This window comes from Rana temporaria, chromosome 3, assembly GCF_905171775.1.
Source record: "Rana temporaria chromosome 3, aRanTem1.1, whole genome shotgun sequence".
NCBI classification, from domain to species: Eukaryota; Metazoa; Chordata; class Amphibia; order Anura; family Ranidae; genus Rana; species Rana temporaria.
The window spans coordinates 55,255,220-55,276,501 of record NC_053491.1 but is presented as its reverse complement, the minus strand read 5'-3'; the positions used below and the strand labels follow the sequence as shown (position 1 = coordinate 55,276,501).

The window sequence follows — 21,282 nt, the reverse complement described above, 5'->3', positions numbered from 1 at the left end:
CCTTTGAACTCAACAAGCACCTGTATTTCAACAGTATAAATATAGGTTTTCAAGTTTTTAGATTTATAATGTAAATGGCTTAACAGCGGTTTATATACAATTCTAGATACAAGCTTGTACATATCTAGATAGGCTTACATTTTTTGTAAACTTACAACTCCAGCACGATGCAGGCATAGAAAGTTACCGTATTTATCGGCGTATAACAGGGACGTTTCAGGAAGAAAACTTTTACAACCCCCTGCGTATAACACGCAGGCACAGTTTACCCTCTATTTTCAGGGTAAAAAAGTGAGTGTTATACGCCAATAAATACATTATGTAGATTTGGGCTCATACAAATCCTTTATTGTAAGAAAAAAAAAAAAGGCAGAAAATGGTTGTTCTGAGGTGTTTGTCAAGTTACAGGTTCTGCCTGTTTGAAATGTTCCTACTTTTGTGCGTGTAAAAAACCTCCGGGAAAAGGATGCAACTGTTATCTGTCCAAACAATCACTATTTGTCTACTATATAAGTGGATGTTAATGAAAGTATCCAATTACTGTAAAAATCTGCAGTACCTTGGCATGGCAACCAATCAGCTTCTACCTTTCATTTTCAAAGCTTAACTGAACACGCTGAAGATAGATGTTGATTGTCTGCTCGAGTTTTAAATTTCCCTCAATGTATCTAAAAGCTGGTACACATTAGTCGAATATCAGCAGATTTAACAGAAACTGGCCAACATTTGGCCAGTGTGTACTACAGTCTGTTGAACAGTCATGCTGGAAAAACAGCAGCCAATTGACATCTGATCAGCACTTGCAGGAAAATAGCCGAGATCACTGACTGGTGTGTTCCGGGGTGGGGCAGTCCCCCTATTAGAACACAATAGCTCAGCAGGGAGATAGCTGTACCAACATCACATAGTTAAAGTTATTGTATAGTCTTTTTTTTTTTTTTAAATAACATGTTGTACTTATCGCTTCTGTGCAGTTGGTTCTGCACAAAGATGCACGGATCCTCCTCTTCTCGGATCCCTCTTTGCTGCTCCTGGCCCATACCTCCTATCAGGTGCCCCCACAGTCAGCGGCTTCCTGTGGGGTCACTGGAGCAGAGTCACAGCTCACTGTGTCCATTCAGAAACAAAGCCCCGACTTAAACCCGCCCCCCTCTTCCCCTGATTGGCTGACTGACTTTGACAGCTGTGGGAGCCAATGGCGCCACTGCTGGGTCTCAGCCAATCAAGAGGAGTGTCCCGGATGGCTTAGACATTCGTAGACATCACTGGAGAGAAATGGGGCTCAGGTAAGTAATTAGGGGATGCTGAGGTGGCTGCTATACACAAAAGTTTTTTTAAGATAATAAACCTTCTGCCTTTACAACTCCTAAAGCTGACTATATATGGTTCGAATCTCAGACGGTTCAGCAGTGACCCTTGGAGGATTGAACCATGTATGGGGCATGCTGAATGTACCCAAGTTGATCGACTGACTGTTGATGGGGGAAATTGAACGATTTTCTTTCTTGCAACCCATGGTTGCAGGAAATAAAATTGCTCCACCTATGGCTGGCTTTAGTGCAGCAAGCTCCACTGTTTTTTCATTCAGCCCATTGGGTTGAAAAAACAAAACAAATAGTGTGTACTAGGCTTAACAAGGTTGTAAACCCAAGGGAAAAGAAAAAACCTGCGTAATGAGTTAGTATGCATACTATACTAGCTCATTATGAAATACTTTAGATCGAAGCCCCCACAGTGGTTTCGGCACACCGCTGTGACAGACAACATGTCTTCCGGAGTTCGCAGGCTCCGGCGCCGTTATTGGCTGGAGCCAAGATGACGTCACTCCCGTGCATATCCGCGGGAGCCACTGGTAGCAGCACAGTAGCTGAAGAAACAGGACGAGCGAGACGTTTCTTCATTGTGCATGTGCTGATGACGTCGGCACATGCCGATACAGTGAAAATTTCCTAAAACTGTGCAAGTTTACGAGATATTCACGGTACCTAGAGGTAAGCCTTATTATAGGCTTACCTATAGGTAAAAGTGGTGTGTAAGGGTTTACAACCACTTTAAGGCTTATGTAGAGAGAGCAGGGGTGTTAATCTTGTGTTGTCAGCACCAGTACTTCTTTAAATGGGACTGTTAAGACAAGTATCATAGTAGTTACAGGAATTAGGTGTTTAAGATTACTGGTTAAGAGAGTGTAAAAGGGCTTTGTGGGGCTACTTTTTTTTTTTTAAATGTTCATGGTATTATTGGGATTGGTGGGTTAAAGTAGGGGTTGAAGGTTAATTTTAAGGGCTATTGTAGGGGTTAACTTTAAAGTGGAGTTCCACCCAAAAATGGAACTTCCACTTTAAGTGACAGTGACCCCTTGACATGCCACATTTGGCATGTCATTTTTTTTTGGGGGGGGGGGGGGGAAGCAGATACCCTCTTTTTAGAGGGTATCCAGCTCTTACTTTCTCCCGAGGCTCAGCACCACCGGAAGGAAGTTTACCTCTCACCCCTCCCTCCCTGCAATCTTCTGGGACACGTCACAGGTCGGTCGCCTGCATCGCTGGACCGTGGGACAGGCAAGTGTCCGATTATTAAATGTTTTTGTAGCTGCTTTTATATGGGTGGAACTCCGCTTTAAGTGTTATGGAGTAAGTTTGGTATATAGGTAATGGGGGGGCGTGGTGTGATGATTGTTATAAATATCTCTCTTTGGGAAGACATGGGTGTCCGTACAGGAATTAAAATGCATTTCTGGTGCCAAAAAATAAAGTACTGTGCACGCCATGTCCCAGATATCTTAAGAATACACAGTTTTAAATTAACAGGATTCAGAGTATTTAACAGCAATTTGAAAAATATTAACAAAATCACTGTATGTCTGTGTTAGTAAAGAATACAACATGGCACAACTATATCTGTACATGACTGGCTTAAAATGAACAAAAGCTCCAGAATAGGGGTGAGATAAAGCCTACCGCTACAAACTCATCAGGAGCGCGTTACTCATTTGTTACCATATTTCTCCAGCATATCTGCCTTGTCAGAGATTTCCCACAGCATTCTGTGGATTTGGCACATTCTATCTGCTGAAGGACTAAAACACAAAACATACAATGCATCAGGTTGTAAAGGTATACCCAAATCTTACATTTCAGCTGTAAGCAGATGCAAGTTGGTTGAATCTCCTGCCATCTTGTTATGCAATTCCAGTGTACTGGTAGCAAAGATGGTACACTTGAATTTACAAGGCCACACCTAAGAGCTCTCCAGTAGCTGGTGGTATGAGATGCTTTGGACTAAAAGACAGAACCAGGAAAGGTTTCCATGGGTGACTTTGTCCTTCTAAAACATTTAAAAAAAAAATTGTGCACTGACCATAAAATAAAAAAAACCTGTAAACTTTTCAAACTGGTGCAAGTATGACAGCTATTAGATAAGTCTCACCACCATAGTAAGGTGTTCCCTTTTAGGTCAACCTACAGTGGAAGGGCTGGATGACACCACTGTTGCCTACTTTTGTTACAGTGCAAAGATCAAAAGACCTTTTTTATCTGAAGTAAGGCACAATGTAATAGAAATAGATCTTCCCAACATTAGAAGTGGAAAAGAAAATTGTACCATGTTAGCCAGTAACAAATATATTACATTTTTTTTCATAAACCTCCCTCCCCTTCTGGATTTACATACAATAAAAAAAAAAAAATCTAGAAAATATATTCAGATTACAATTTCAACAGGGAGAATACAGCAGAAGATTTCTAAACCTATCTGAAAATACCAGATCAAAAAAAAAAAAAAATTAAGTTCATAAAAGCATAATGGTTACATCACTGAACTTCTTGTGCTTCACCTGTAATACTATTTTCTTCATTAACAGCATTGTCTGTTTGTTCCATTATCTAAAACAATAATAAAAAAAAAGAATAAGAGGTTACAGCAAAAATATGTAGCCAGAACACTGAATATTAATAAAAAGTCACTTAAAACAGTAAGAAGTTTCAGGAACTTACTAGACACGTTTTAAATAAAAACGGGGAAATTGTGTGCAGCTATTTTTTCTTACAGCTGGCTTTCTTGTCATTGAAGAACTGTCACTTTCACTTTTCACTGGCTTAAAGTGGTTGTAAAAGGTTGTGTTGTAAAAAAACACCTGGCAATCACGGGCCCCCCCCCCCCCCCCCCCCCCGTTTTACTTACCTGAGCCCGTTCACCTGCTCGGCTCGTCCTCGGTGTCCTCTTCTCCACGGAGTCTCGGTGTTGATTGGACAGATTGATAACAGTGCAGCGTTGGCTCACGCTGCCGTCAATCAAATCCTATGACGTGGCTGCAGGGGGGCGGAACCGAGTCATACACTCAGCGTCTTTGGACGCCAAGTGTAGGACACGGGAGCGCACCGGCAAGGTAACCTCCTCGGGAGAGAGCTTCCCATAGGGGGTTGGCTATTGCAGAGAGGAGCCGAGAGAGCCGCTGTCGGACCCCAGAAAAGGACGATCGGGGCCACTCTGTGCAAAACGAACTGCACAGTGGAGGCAAGTATGACATGTTTGTTATTTAAAAAAAATATATAACATTTAGTACCACTTTAAATGGATCGATGGAACAGAACAAAAGATATTGTTATAGCTGAAAAATATCGAATTTTCTGTGCAGACACAGGAACTTTTGCGTTTTTGGTTGGTTAACAGGTCTATATGACAAGCGTTTAACCACTTCAATACTGGGCACTTTTACCCCTTCCTGCCCAGGTTTTCAGCGCTGTCGCACTTTGACAAATGCGCGGTCATGCAACACTGTACTCAAGTTACATTTTTAACACGAATCAAGCTCTCTTTTGGTGGTATTTAATCACCGCTGGGTTTTTTTTTTTGGTCAGAAAATTTAGTAGATACGGTAAGTAATTTTCCTCCTTCACTGATGCGCACCGATGAGATGGCAGTAATATGCAGCGCTGATGGGTGGCACTGCAATGTATCACTGATGGGCACAGATTGGGATCTTTGATGGGCACAGTTGGCGCTGCACTGATCATCAGTGCGCAGATTACCTGTACAGGTGTCCCCTGCTAGGAAATGTCGGTGATCGTCTCGCCTCTTCTCACACACACTGTCAATGTGAGGCGAGGAGGAGCCAATAACCGGCATGTCCTTGTTTACATGGATCAGCTGTGACTGAACACAGAGCCCTTTACTGAGATCAGGGTCACGCGTGTCCCAGGGACACAGTGCAACTGCGGTGAGACTGGAGCAACGTCATATGACGTCATCCAAGAACAAGAGAGCATCTCGCCCACAGTCATTTGTCTATACTGCTTGGGCGGGAGGTGGTTAAAATGATGTTTATTGCAATTAGCAGGTCTTTATATGAAGCGTTTATATAGAATTGTGTCTAATTGTTTAAAGGTAGTTCTTTACATAAGGAGATTATAAATCATGTTTAGTTTGATATAGTTAGCAGGTCTTTTCAAAAATAAATTCATATGAAGTTTTGCTTTTAAAGTTTATTAGCGTTTTTTGTATATTAAAGTGGTTTTTGTTTAGTAAGGTCATAAATAATTCAAACATCCTCCTGAGTAAAGTGGTATGAAAACAAAAAATGTCATATTGCAGCATACTAATCATTAGATGTGAAGGCTGCATTAGGGCTCTTTCACATGGACCATGTTCAGGACCACCTGCCAGTTTTTTTGGCGGACCTGAACGGGCGCTCCGTGCTCCTCTATGGATACGCGGATGTCAGCGGTGACATGCCCGCTGACATCCGACCCGCTCCGATCCGCCAAAGTGTGACGGAGGAAAAACCTACTTTTCCATCCGTCTGGCGGATCGGATGAACACGGACAAACGGTCCGTGTTCATCCGATCCCCCCATAGGGGAGAGCGGAGAAAAGACAGGGCAGTCCCTGCACAGTGTGCGGGGACCGCCCTGTCATCCGCTGGCTCAGCGGGGGATCAACGGAGCGATCCCCGCTGAGCAAGCGGAGGTTCACGGGGCGGATCATTACTGATCCGCCCCGTGTGAAAGGGGCCTTAGTCTTTTTTTTATAATCCCCCCCCCCTCAGGTTTCACCTGGTGATCTAGCCAGTAACACATCTCCTGTATAAGAGTGATAAAAACCCCAGAGTATCAGAGATTGAATGGGACTTTCATTTCAGAGAAAAATCATATAGGTAACAAACTATTTTGTGGCTGAATTAGTCCTCTAGGAGAATATGTCCAAATTAAGCTCAAGAAGCACAATAAAGCCTTTATTGTCTTAATTAGAGCTTTGCCACACTAGTGACAACTTATCAGTGACAGGAATGCTGTGACCCCTTCCCTTCTCTTATCCTATTGCTCATTCGCTGTAGCCTAGGTTCACATTGGTCTGATTTGGCATGCGGTTTGACATGTCAAATCGCATGCCAAATCGGCGGCTATTGCCGGCAATAGCACCATCCGAATCCCTAAAGTAGTACCTGTACTACTTCTAGCAACTTTATGTGCAATTTCAATAGACATCTGTGCATGAACCCGCACAGATGTCTGTCAAATGCCCCCTGAAGTCGAACTGAATTGCTGGATTGAAACTCTGCGAGTGCAGCTGAACTCGCATGATTTCCAATGTAAACCTAGGCTGCTGCTGCTCTCTCGCTAATGCTCTAGTTTCAGCCAGAGAGGGAGCAAGTAAGTTGCCAGGTGAAAACGTGCCATAATCAACAGTCTGACATGGCTTTACGCTTATTCAAGTCGGAGCCTGGTACACTGCTTAATTTTTTCTCCCCCATTCACCCCAGTGGGCTGAAAAAAAGGAGCTCATTGTACCAACTATGCAATGTTAGTGCAGCAAACTCCCTGCTGAGCTATTGTGTTCTCACAGGGGTATTCTGTGCATTAAGGTAAAAAACCTTCTGTGTAACAGGATCCCCCCCTGCCCCCTCCATACGTACCTGAGCCCATACCTGATCCAGTGCTGTGCTCGAGAGCAGCGGCTCTCCGGGGGTCTGTCCCTCCTCACTAGGCAAATTGACAGGAGCAGAAGTCATTGGCTACCACTGCTGTCAATCAATGCCTGTGACAAGGGAGTGGGGCCAAGCCATGCTGTCTGTTAATAGATGCAGACAGGGTGGCTCAGGAGCGAGCCGGCTTAATTGCCCCATAGAATGCAGCTTTCTATGGGGGCACTCAATAAAGAAGAGGAACTAGGAGCGCCGGGAGACTCGAGAAGAGAAGGATCGGGGCTGCTCTGTGCAAAACCATTTCGTAGAGCAGGTAAGTATGACATGTTAATTATTTTTTAGAAAAAAATAAAATAAAATAAAAAAAGAAACAGATTTAATATCACTTTAAATTCCTGCTCAAATTTCCTGTGCCGTGTAAAACAAAAATGGGAAAGTGATCTCAGTCCAATATCTGATCAACCAGAAGGTATGTACCAGAGAAATGAATCCAGAAAGTGTAAAGACAGAGGGTAGTGTAGGAAATAGGTTGTGGCATAGACTTTGCAGTTGTGATTGGAGGTTTTCAGTACAAGTTTAATGATATTGGAGTAAATACCGCCATACCTCATAACTTCCTCCATTCCAGAACTTCTTCATTTCCTTTCTTCTCCAGGCAATAACAGAACTAGTCAGAAGAGTACATGGCACTAGATACAGGAGCGCTGGCTGGCCTGTCTTCATCACCATTAGAATGATGAATGTCAAGACCATCCCCACAGCATAAGCTGCAAAATTAAAAAGAATTAGTAGGTCAATTAATAGAATATATTAATTATAAGCTTAGAGCAGAATTCTGTTAGTTTCTTCTTTTTTTTTTTATAAATGGGCTCCCAGGAACTGTCAGTCATACTATGACTTACCTGTCAAACAATGCCCTCCAGCACTGTGCTGGCATCACTCCCATGCATGTGCACAGGAGTCACATCATCATGGCATAGAGGGGTGCTGTAAAAGTTCCCTTAGATGCGCAAACATGGCTCCATGCACATTACCACTTGTTGACCGCCCCATAGCAGATTTACTACTACAGGGCGGCCGCGATGTGCAGAATAATGTATATACACGCGATTCTGCACTTCCAGGTTTTGGACATGAGTGCGTGCTGCCGCACTTCCGCTGCGATTTTACACAGTGGGTCCAGCGGACCGATGTCTGCTGGCATCCGCTGATCATTCGGTACTTTGATAGAATGCCAGTCTGCCGATGTAAACAAAGCAGTCATTCAGTGAGTACAGAAGACATGGATTGTGTGTCCCTGTAAAGCAAAAACACAGATCCATGTATTCCAGTAGTACCACCACACTGAAACATTAGATAGGAACACAGATAACCCTTTGATCGCCCCTGATGTTAGCTCCCTCCCTGCCAGTGTCATTAGTCCCCAAATAGTCCGATTTGTTCACCGCAATATTGCAGTCCCGCTATAAAAGTCGCTGATCGCAGCTATTACTGGTAAAAAAAAAAAAATCTATAGTTTGTAGATACTAAAACATTTGCGCAAACCAATCAATATACACTTATTGGGATTTTTTTTACCAAAAATATGTATCGGAATACATATTGGTCTAACCTGATGAAGATATTAAATTTTTAAAAATGTTGTACTGGATGCGTTTTTATTTATAGCTCAAAAACTAAAATGCAGAGGTGATCAAATACTACCAAAAGAAAGCTCCATTTGTGGGAAGAAAAGGACAAATTGTATTTGGGTAGTGTCAAATGAGCATGCAATGGTCAGTTAAGGTAATGTAGTGCCATATCGCACAAAATGGCCTGGTCATGAAATGGTTAACGCCGACAGGCAGGGAGAAACATTTACGACAACAGAGACTACTAGGGTTTCTTGTATCATAAAAATCCTACCAGTCACCATTTCTTTTACCTTTTTTTTTTGTACAATTATGTTTTAAAGCAACCACGTCAGAAAATAAAAAACACCCAAACAGATCTACCTGTAAGTGAATACTCGCCTTTTATATTGCCAACACTTTAGGTAGCATCAGCCTCGTGTCCCAAATTGAGCTCAGGAGTTTCTACCACCAACCGCCACATTACTACAGAACACAGTATTGGCTGGACCAACACCTGAACCAGTAAGCACATAAGTTGGGCTCCCCATTCGCCTCTCAAAGCTAAAACAGCTTGATTAAATTTAAAAGTCAACTATCCCGTTCTGATCTGCATCCAAAATTCCCAGACTTGAGTTGAAGGTTGCTTTAAGAGATTCAGCAGGCTGCTAAAAGCTATGTATAAAGTTATTATACACATTGCTCTTCAAACTAATGTTTAGAAACTATAGTCTATGTGAACTCAGTCCAATACTATTCCGGGCTATATTTAGACATTATTATATACAGCACTATAGTGAACTTGGTGTAGAAATATTCACTTTAACCAAAATGCAGCTAAAAGACCAGGCCCCTTTTTGCAAATCGGGACTGCGTCGCTTTAACTGACAATTGCGTGGTCGTGCGACGTGGCTCCCAAACAAAATTGGCGTTCTATTTTTCCTACAAATAGAGCTTTCTTTTGGTGGTATTTGATCACCTCTGCGGTTTTTATTTTTTGCCCTATAAACAAAAATAGAGCGACAATTTTGAAAAAAATTCAATATTTTTTACTTTTTGCTATAATAAATATCCCCCAAAAATATATAAAAAAACATTGTTTATTGTGAAAATTACAATTGCAGTTTGGGAGTTACAGGGGGCGCTGATGGGGTTATGTGTGACCTGAAGTGCGTTTACAACTGTAGGGGGGTGTGGCAGTAGGTGTGACGTCATCTATTGTGTCCCCCTATAAAAAGGGATGACACGATCGATGCTGCCGCCACAGTGAAGAACGGGGAAGCCGTGTTTACACACGGCTCTCCCCGTTCTTCAGCTCCGGGGACCGATCGTGGGACTCCAGCGGCGATCGGGTCCGCGAGTCCCGGAACTTCGGACCGGGTCTCGGATGCGCGCCCACGGCTGGGTACTAGTACAGGACGTACCTGTACGTGGATGTGCCCAGCCGCGCCATTCTGCCGACGTATATGACAATGGACGCACAAATAGGGTCAGTAGTCAGCGGATCGCACCATTTGATGTGCCTACTACGCAGACTTATTCCATTTATCCCCAAAGAAGACGTAGCAGTCGTGGTGGGAACAATCGTGAATTCCAGACTGGACTATGCAAATGCCCTTTACCTCGGACTCCCAAAGTACCAAATCTCCCGTCTGCAAGTCGTACAGAATACGGCCGCCAGACTGGTGACTGGGAAAAAACCCTGGGAATCAATCTCACCTTCACTGAGATCCCTTCACTGGTTGCCAGTGAAAGACAGAATTGCATTCAAAGCACTCTGCCTGACACATAAGTGCATCCATGGGAAGGCGCCGCAATATCTATGCGACAAGATCAAACCTCACAATTCCAACCGCATTCTGCGATCCACCGACCAAAATCTGGTCAAGGTTCCAAAAACCAAATACAAGTCCAAAGGAGAAAGAAGGTTTGCTTTTCAGGGTCCCAGGCTATGGAATGCTTTACCAACCAGCATTCGGTTGGAGCAAAACCACCTGACTTTCAGAAAGCAGATCAAAACTCTGCTCTTCTGATGTCTTGAGACACGAACAACCAGCGCCCAGAAGCGATTCAGTTCGCATGTGCCGCGCTATATAAGTTTTTCATTCATTCATTCATTCATATGTGCACGAGGCGGTGGTTAAGGTCATCAAAGAGGAAAAGTTTCTTCACAGTAAGAGCTGTGAAAATGTGGAATAGACCCCCCCCCCAGAGCTGGTTCTGGCCAGCTCAGTAGATTAGGAAAAAAATCCAGGCCTTTTTTAAAGCAAACAGAATATAACTTGATAACATTTATAGGGAAAGTTGATCCCGGGAATAATAGATTGTCTCTTGGGGAATCGGGAAGGAATTTTTTTCCTTGCTAGAACAAATTGGATCATGCTTTGCGTTTTTTTTTTTTTGTTGCCTGTCTCTGGATTAACTGTGGATATAGGATTGTGTATACAGGATTGTTAATTCCCCCCCCCCCCCACCTTTTATTGGTTAAACTAGATGGGCTTGTGCAACCAGAATAACGATGCAGCACCTACCTATGGTGCAGGATATATAATATATACTTGAAGAGGATGTTCGTACATCAAATCTTCTGCAGTAGGCAACCAAGAGACCTAAAAAAAAAGAAGAAAATCATAAGCGACATAACATACTGAAACAAACATAGCTGTCCTGCACGAAATATGTTACAAAACTTTGCAATATCATTACCTATGGGTTCCATGTCAATTTAATCTCTAACTATATTAAGCAAGAAGTCCTGAAAACATGACCTACGGAACTGACTGTACAATTGGTGTTGAGAAACACTGCTCTAAACTTATGCAATTAGCTCTCTAGTTAAAGCGAACCTTCAGTAATTTTTTCATCTATTAAATCTTCTGCCCTTGTTGTTTTAACATTGGATAGTAAAACTTTTTCTGCCAGTAAATACTTTATACAGCCCACTTCCTGTTTGTCTGGTAAGAAGCCAAGGCTTACGACATCATGCACAACTCTCTCCTGAGTTTGCCAGGAAGGGACGGGGGGCGAGTCATAAGAGGGCCAATGAGAGCTGCAGAGCTGGAGGTGTGTGTCGGTGTAAATCCATAAAGTGAACAGGCAGCAGCTTCAGCTGCCCACAGTTAAAATGGCTGCAGCCAGACTATGTGGAGGGAGATTTCTGCAGCATATTTGGCAAGTACAGAATCACAGTATATATAAAATAATATGCAAAGTGGTTGGAGGGAAGCTTCAGAATGGCAAATATGTTTTTATTACAAATTATGTGAGAAGACTGCATTTCCTCTTTAAGAGAAAGATCAACCTGCAGAAAAAAAAAACAGTTAATCTCAAAGTGAAGCTGTGTTTTGCTTATGGCGGGCTAAGCAAGGGTTCAGTTAATAGAGGGGCCGCACTTCCCCATCATTGCAGTGAAAGTATTTCATTGTCTTCAATCAGCCTCCTGTACATCAGCACTTAGGGAGGCGGGCCATCACTGAACAAGCTAAATTGCTACAATGCACATAAAAAAGGTCTCATCACTGTGCTTCTGTACTGTCTATTCAGACCAAAATCATGACTAAGCTGTGAAGCAGCATAGAGGAGGAGGAGAGGAGATTGTGGTTCTGGCTGTGCAATATAGCAGGGGTCCCTGGATCCCAAGGCTAGCTGTAAAAAAACTTGCAAGTCAAGTGGCAGAGAACACAGCTTCCATATGTCTGCCTGTCTAAATGGTTTTCTGCACATCATCATTGCTTAGAAAAGCAGTGTAACAGAAGTCTACACAAGAGAGCATAGCAACATATAAAGCAGAGGGTTATATGAAGGGGGTGAAACAAACAAACTTATTTCTCACTCACCAGGCACAATTATATCTCCAAAGCCCAACAAGGACATAGGTATTTCACACAATGTCAGAGCAGAGTACTGGAGCCTAGGCACCCTAATCACTACAGGTAACTGGAAGACAAAAACAAACATGAAAAAAGGTACAGTTGAGATTAACCAACAAGATTTGATTAAAGCAATCAAACTTGTAATGAGTAAAAAAATAACCCAATAACCATAATACTCCCCTTTTCTGCAAACTGTTAAAAGGAAAAAAAGAAATTACACACGGTCTGAAGCATTTAAAATCACTTTAAGGCAACAGGACATTATTTCAGTGATGGAGAGGTGAACATTTATTTTTTTCTTCCAAAAAGGACAACTGGTGTGTAAAGCCGTGTACACACGATCGGTTTGTCCAATGAAAATAGTCCATCGGTCTGTTTTCATCGGAAAAACTGATCATGTGTGGGCCCCATCGGTTTGTTTTCTATCAGTGAAAAAAAATAGAACATGTTTTAAATTTTTCCTATGGATAAAAAACCGATAGAAAAAAACGATCGTCTGTGTGGTAGTCCATCGGTAAAAAATCCATGCATGCTCAGAATCAAGTCGACGCATGCTCGGAAGCATTGAACTTAATTCTTCTCAGCACGTCGTAGTGTTTTACGTCACCGCGTTTTGGCATGGTCAGATTTTTGACTGATGGTGTGTAGGCAAGACTGATGAAAGTCAGCTTCATCGGATATCCGACGAAAAAATCCATCGGATTAGATTCCATCAAATATCCGATCGTGTGCACGAGGCATAAGAGGCATGAAAGAGGTCATCTACGTATAAATGGAACCACCATTCCTCAAAGGAGTTGTAAAGGCAAAAGGTTTATCTTCATGCATTCTACGCATGAAGATAAAAAACCTGTGTGTAGCAGCCTCTCCAGCACCCCTAATACTTAAAGGGGTTGTAAAGGAAAACATTTTTTTTTCATAATAAGCATCCTTTACCTGCAGACATTCCTCTTTTCACTTCCTCATTGTTCGTATTTGCTCAGAAGTTGCTCTATTTCTTCTCTGTTCTGTTCACTTCCTGCTTGTCTGATTTTACCACCGTGAAGGGAGGGTTTACTGCGGTGGTCAGTAACGTGCTCACCCCCTCCTGGGAACTACATCTGTGCGGCAGGACGCTCTCTACGTGTTAGAGACTTCAAGGAGGTGCGAATTACTGGGCGTGCCGCAATTCATACTGGGAAATGTAGTTCTTACATGAACAAACGATGCAAACCAAGAAGTGAATGAGAGAACAGAAACTAGAACGCCGGAGGTGATATAGATGAAGGAATTTAATTAGGTATTTACTCTTTTTATAACAGAATCATTACACTATTCTGTCTGTCTACCTTGCAGACATCAATTTTAGGCAAAACATTTTTTTCCTTTACAACTCCTTTAAGCATCTGGCTGGACACATTTGGTGGTGGTTGGATTGATGTGACCGAGTTATCCATGTGGCTATAAATACTGGGATAGGTTCCTGACATGCATTAAAACTGAACAAACAGACTGGATAAGCTGTCAACAACAACAACAACAACAACAACAACAACAACAACACAGAACCATTACAGTCAATGAATGAATGAAGATCTACTACTAGCTAACTACACTGGTTTATGCAAGATACATTTTTTCTAGCAATCAGATATATATTTAAAAATATCAGAAACTAATCAAAACTGTGTACAGTTAAAGCGGAGCTCCACCCTATAGTGCAGTGTTTCTCAATTCCAGTCCTCAGGCCCCCCCAACAGGTCAGGTTTTCAGGATTTCCATTATTTTGCACAGGTGATTTGACCAGTTTGACTGCCTTTGTAATCACCACAGCCTTTTCATCTGAGGGAAATCCTGAAAACCTGACCTGTTGGGGGGGCCTGAGGACTGGAATTGAGAAACACTGCTATAGTGGAACTTCCAATCATCGGATTCTTCCCCCCCTCCAGTGCCACAATTGGCACCTTTCAGGGAGGAGGGGGGTGCAGATACCGGTCTAAGACAGGTATTTGCACCCACTTTCGGCATAGACTCTCCAGGGACCTGCGGGTAGTGTGTCAGTTCCCGTCTCTCCCCCCTCTGGGAAACACACGGCTCCCAGAACACAGCGGGGAACAGTGAGGACGGCGCAGCGCGACTCGCGCATGCGCAGTAGGGAACCGGGCAGAGAAGCCGCAACGCTTCACTTCCTGGTTCCCTCACGGATGATGGCGTTGGGGGCAGCTGAGAGACGAGCAATTGCTCGTCTTCTGCTGTCGATGTCGCTGGCCTCCAGGACAGGTAAGTATCCATTTATTAAAAGTCAGCAGCTGCAGTATTTGTAGCTGCTAGCTTTTAATATTTTATTATTTTTACGGCGGAGCTCCGCTTTAAGTTAAAGTACAGGGCAATTAAATGAAATGTATAAAAGTACAACAGCCAGCTTATTACCTACTACTAACTGGTATAAAAGTTAATTTAAAAAAAGTTAATCTACATTCATGTGAAAATTTTTTTGACTTTTTCAACATATTTAAACAGACAGCGTCATTTAACAACAGTGTCTACAGATACAGGCAATATACTTGACGAATGACATAAAATGTAAATGTTGTAGTCATTCTCCCAATCTAAATGAACAAAAAAAAAAATTGTAGATCACATGGAAAAAGTACACTGTACATTTACTACCACTTAATTTCCATTGAATTGGGTGTTCTGGGTTAGCTGCAAGTGGCTGGCCAGCCAGGTATAATACCTTCCATAAAGCTCCAGTTTTAGGCTCCATGCACACTGAAGCTGATAAACTGTAGTTTATTGGCGTTTTTGCTTTTTCTTTTAAAGCCCATAAACGGAACTCTGTTAGCCTATGTGCCCTTGCACACCTAGGCGTTTAGTGTTAATGAGCTTTGGAGTTTATTGGCTTTTTTCTGAACACCTGAAATTTGCGTTCAAAGTTCCATTTTTTTGGCGAAAAAAAAAACGCTAAAAAAGGAAAACGCTCATAAACGCGTTTTATCCATTTGAAAAAAAAAAAAGCTACACTGAAAACCGCTGATTAAAGCTATTGCAAAAACGCTAAAAAACGTTGAAAAGCTCCCTGCAAAGCTACTGGCGTTATTTTATAGCTTTTTTTAGCTTCAGTGTGCATGGAGCCTTAGGGTTGTGTCCTAGGAGGAAGGACATATCTTCTCTTTGGAGAAAAGTTTACACTTTTAAAGTGAAAAGATTTTGTTGAAAAATGTGTCAAGTCCTCATCATTCAACTTCTCAGCTCCTATGGAGCTATCCAGTTCAGCTAATCCTTAGTACCGCCATAGACGCTGTAACGAGACCCCAATGGACTAAAGAATGTGGGTTCTGTCTGCAAGGTGACCCCTGGGCACTGAGCTCTGTTGGCAGCACTTACCAGACACCTAGTGTACTGGTTTGCTAGCCACATCTCTTTAAAAAGGACTGATACGCAGCTCTGTCCCTGATGACTCCCTTTGGAGTATGCCCACTGAGGGTGAAACATTCCAGGAATGTGGTATTGATCACTGGGATCTGTATATGACCACCATGTCTCTTAGATCCATCTCTGCGAGTATGGCACAAGATTACTTTTCTTCAACTACTTTATTCCCTGAAAATTTGTAAACTAAAGAAAAAAACTGCCTCACAACTTGCAGTGTCACATGGGCACTCTGCACCATCTCTTCCAGCCTTTTCGCTGCCAGCTAGTTTTCTTACCATTGCTCTGTTTACAAAAGACACTTGGTTTTACCTTGGTTTTTCTTTGACTACTGTGACTAAATAACTTTTGGGTAAACCTCTCCTACTTTCAGCAGCTACTGTGTTACTTTATGTTGCCCATACCAAATAAAACTCTGGAAGTAACAATTATCTTCAAAATGTATCCAAAGCCAATTCTTGTTTATTTTGAATAGAGGAGTAAAAGGCTACAACTCCAAGTTACATTTTTATTGCTGTGTGCCCAGTGCAGAGATCCACCCTCTCTATGTGCCCTGGTGAACATGGTCACAGGACTGAAAGTGAGGGAAAATCCAAAGGTTTAGATTATTACAGGAATAGAGCACTCTTCCAATGGGGACACTGGTTCTGTTGACAACTGCTTAAGAGGGGGATTTCCATTATTTTAGAGAGACCTCCTTTTACTTCCAGTTATGTCTACAAAACAGGAAGTGAAGGTATACAGATCACAAAAAACAAACACGCACACCAAACGTTGCTTTTAATTAGTCCCTACTGTATGCAAACAAGTATTGACTTTAGATATACAGTACAGACCAAAAGTTTGGACACACCTTCTCATTCAAAGAGTTTTCTTTATTTTCATGACTATGAAAATTGTAGATTCACACTGAAGGCATCAAAACTATGAATGAACACATGTGGAATTATACATAACAAAAAAGTGTGAAACAACTGAAAATATATTTCATATTCTAGGTTCTTCAAAGTAGCCACCTTTTGCAGCAGACACATCTCTAGAACTGGTAAGAGGAGACTGTGTGAATCAGGCCTTCATGGTAGAATATCTGCTAGGAAACCACTGCTAAAGAAAGGCAACAAGCAGAAGAGACTTGTTTGGGCTAAAGAACACAAGGAATGGACATTAGACCAGTGGAAATCTGTGCTTTGGTCTGATGAGTCCAAACTTGAGATCTTTGGTTCCAACCCCTGTGTCTTTGTGCGACGCAGAAAAGGTGAACGGATGGACTCTACATGCCTGGTTCCCACCGTGAAGCATGGAGGAGGAGGTGTGATGGTGTGGGGGTGCTTTGCTGGTGACACTGTTGGGGATTTATTCAAAATTGAAGGCATACTGAACCAGCATGGCTACCACAGCATCTTGCAGCGGCATGCTATTCCATCCGGTTTGCGTTTAGTTGGACCATCATTTATTTTTCAACAGGACAATGACCCCAAACACACCTCCAGGCTGTGTAAGGGCTATTTGACCAAGAAGGAGAGTGATGGGGTGCTGCGCCAGGTGACTACCTCTTGAAGCTCATCAAGAGAATGCCAAGAGTGTGCCAAGCAGTAATCAAAGCAAAAGGTGGCTACCTTGAAGAACCTAGAATATGAAATATATTTTCAGTTGTTTCACACTTTTTTGTTATGTATAATTTCCATATGTGTTAATTCATAGTTTTCATGCCTTCAGTGTGAATCTACAATTTTCATAGTCATGAAAATAAAGAAAACTCTTTGAATGAGAAGGTGTGTCCAAACTTTTGGTCTGTACTGTACTTCAAATATTTTTAATTATTTTTTAATTGAAATTTCAAGGAACATATTAGAGTACAATACACTAAAAACACAAATGAGAGTAGAGAGTCTACCACTTATTTTAAGTTGCCATTCTCATATTTGTTTTAAGTGCAACTAAATGCAATATTGAATTTGGATAATGGCGATAGGTTAGAACCTCCGTCAGGTTTTTATAAACTTTTGAGTTGCTACCAGAACAGGAATAGAGGAAATCTTCCAATGGGGACACTTGTTCCCATGACAGTCATCTTAGATGCGATATCCCTTAAATTGGAAATATGTCCTCCCACTCCCTGTTGAGAATACAGTACAGCAGGGATATGCAATTAGCGGACCTCCAGCTGTTGCAAAACTACAAGTCCCATCATGCCTCTGCCTCTTGGTGTCGGGCTTGTGGCAGAGTGCTGCTATGCCTCATGGGACTTGTAGTTCTGCAACAGCTGGAGGTCCGCTAATTGCATATCCCTGCAGGACAGGAAGAAAAGAAAGAAAACAAATGGCAAAAAGATATAAAAAACTGACAGGGGTTTTAACACTACTCCAAAATTAATAAAACTATGTTGGCTTTAGGAATACTGGCTTTAGGTATACTGTGGAAAGTGGAACAAATGTTTTACACCATCTATGTTTAAAATGTTCCTCCCCTTCTACCTATCCTGCCTAACCTGTATAAAAAAGGATCCATTTTTAATCCACTCCGGTCACGTGATCCAGCAGCCTTGGCTCACCTGTGTCAGTGAGTCGCAGCTGTAGGGGAGAGCAATGGCTGGGCTAAGGGAGTCTATGGGTGATGTCACAGTTTCCAGAATTCCCAGATGTTGAGCATTCCTCAAGCCAAAACTGCAGCATCAATTGACCAAACCAGATTAAAATAGGTATGTGCACACATCTTTTTTTATACCGTTTAGACGCGATAGGTAGTGGGAGGGGGGGGGATAACATTGGGATACTTTGTGGTAGGGTTGTCCCGATACCACTTTTTTAGGACTGAGTACAAGTACCGATACTTTTTTTTTATGTACTCGCCGATACCGAATACCGATACTTTTTTTAAATGTGTCCCCAAATGCAGCCATGTCCCCCCACAAATGCAGCCATGTCCCCAAACATATGCAGCCATGTCCCCCACATATTGCAGCCATGTCCCCCACATATTGCAGCCATGTCCCCCACATATTGCAGCCATGTCCCCCGTATATCCAGCCATGTCCCCCGTATATCCAGCCATGTCCCCCGTATATCCAGCCATGTCCCCCGTATATCCAGCCATGTCCCCCGTATATCCAGCCATGTCCCCCGTACCTACTGGTAATCACCGCGGCGCGGGGAACATTACAGTCAGCGTTCGTTTGAACAGCGGTTTTCCCCGCCGCGCATAGACACTCCCCCTTGCTCGCGATTGGACAGATCCGTCCAAGGGGGAGTGTCTATGCGCGGCGGGGAAAACAGCTATTCAAACGAAAGCTGTCTGTAATGTTTCGCCGCGGTGATTAACGTGGCAGCGGCGGCGTTGGCGGCGGGGGGGGGGTGATGGGGGGGGAAGTATTCTATTTTAGTATCGGCGGTATTAGCGGGAGTACGAGTACTCCCGCTAATAGTTGGTATCGGTACCGATACTGGTATCGGTATCGGGACAACCCTACTTTGTGGAATGTTTATACCAAAAATGTTTAGATATTGTACCCTGCATGATGCATCAATTTACATCATCTTACTCAACATTCCCCATATTTGTAAAAATGCCAACAAAAGTCACATAACAGGGATTTACAGTAATAATTTTAAGCGTAAAGACATTTTAAAATGCTTTCAACATCAATTAAAACATTTAAAATTAATTAAAGTGTGCGAAATGGATGAAGTGGTCCTATTTTAACAAAAAATAAATAAATTAAAAATATAAAATTAAAAACAAATTCCACCACCCATTATTGATCAACCGCCTTAACAGATAGAAAATGAGGAGCAATCATGACAAATGGGCACCCCAATTCGATTTGAATACATAATAACAAACTGAAAACACAAAAAAATGATCAGACATGATTAAAAGAAAATGTAAACCTCAAAAGAGACTGAAAGAAGGGTCTATTAAATATAAACTGAAATACAGTCCTTACTTTCTCGTAGGTGGGTTGAGAATCAGCAGGCACCTCCACATAGATCTCACCACTCTAGGATCAAATCCAAGTCACAGACATTTAATATCCAAAAAGGAGCAGCCAAATATAGGCCACAGTGAGGAATAAAGTGTTTAGCTATCTCACGTATTAAGTGTAATTAGCGATACAACATGACGGCATTCACATTGGCCAGAAATGCCTTATAATAAAATATAGAAGAAAAATAGACATTTGATGGAAAGAATACGTTATAATTATGACAGTTAAACCAAAGAGAACATGCTGAGCCCAAATATCACTTCCCGCAGGTCAGATCTCACTGTAATGTGATCTTCTCCTAAAATTGGCTGTAGTCAGATCTACCAACCAACATAGCAAATGCCTGAACATTAGCAGTATGTGTTATGCAGGAAGTTTTTTCAAAGGGTGGCTTACATTGTGCGGTGTCTATTTCACTGTGTGTGTGCACATGAAGCAAGATACAGACACCCTGCGGGGAAGGAGCATTCAATAACCCTATAACATTACTTTCATCTTCTGATGTCCATATTTTTAACATGTATGCTATGTGCACAATGCAATTTATAAGTTTGCAGACTACCATGCAATTCTACTTTATTATACAACAGGGATGGTTAGATCTACCAATCAGGGGCATTAACATAAAAAAACAAAGCAATAAAAAGGACACTCAAAACCTAGTGAACACTTGTTAAAGGGGTGTTCCAGCCAATATTTATGTTTATTAAAAGTCAGCAGCAACAAAAAGTGTAGCTGCTGGCTTTTAATAAACAGACACTTACCTGCTCCAGCGACGCGCCGGCCGGGGCTCCGCTACTCTCCCCCCCCCTCCCCGGCCGGCGTCTTCATTGTCACTGTTTGATTGGACAGGCGATCGCCTAGGACCTGTCACGTGTCCTAGGCGATCGCCTACAGGGAGGGGCTGCCAAAAGGCGATTAAGCTTAATCGCCTTACCAGCCCCTCGGCGGAAGAAGGAAGTGGGACAGGAAGTCCCACTCCTTCTGAAGCCCCCACTCCCCCCCCAAAAAAATTACATGCCAAATGTGGCACGTAAGGGGGTGAGGAGTGGGATAAGCGGAAGTTCCATCTTTGGGTGGAACTCCGCTTTAAAGTAAAGCCAGCTACAGACAGTCTGAATCTCGGGCTGATTCAGCAGGGATCGGATGAGATTAAAGTTATGTATGGGCAGGCTGAATGTACCCAATTTAAAAATTGATCAACTTGGGTACAACCAGCCCATCAAATTTTCCACGTGATTATTGCCAGCAGCTATAGCCGCTAGCAATGATTACTGTTTATTCCCAGGCAGGATGGCTCTTCCTGCCGAGAGAAGACAATGGCTCCACAGGAGAGATTCCCTCATCAACACCAACTGTGTTAATGGAGGAATTGGAGCAATTTAAAATCGCTCCATCTATAGCTAGTTTAAGGCAGGAAGGACAATGTCCCTGTGCAAATAAAAAAACACACAGTGACAGTACCAAGGTGGGACACCTCTGCCGT

At 42.5% G+C, this 21,282-nt stretch overlaps 1 protein-coding gene across 2 annotated transcripts in view; it reads right to left on the bottom strand.

Annotated features, from left to right (window-relative positions):
* Positions 1–2,394: 2,394 nt before the first annotated feature.
* The window catches only part of SPPL2A (signal peptide peptidase like 2A), an 84,695-nt gene continuing 65,807 nt past the window's right edge, over positions 2,395–21,282 (bottom strand). The window contains exons 12-16 of one of the 2 annotated variants that reach the window (XM_040342593.1): positions 19,755–19,808; positions 12,365–12,464; positions 11,060–11,137; positions 7,525–7,685; positions 2,395–3,881 (exon numbers count right to left, since the gene is read on the bottom strand). In XM_040342593.1, the coding sequence (XP_040198527.1) occupies positions 3,810–3,881; positions 7,525–7,685; positions 11,060–11,137; positions 12,365–12,464; positions 19,755–19,808 (465 nt within the window). In that variant the 3' untranslated portion in view covers positions 2,395–3,809. The remainder of the gene's footprint in view (positions 3,882–7,524; positions 7,686–11,059; positions 11,138–12,364; positions 12,465–19,754; positions 19,809–21,282) is intronic. The other variant, XM_040342594.1, reaches the window with a different exon arrangement.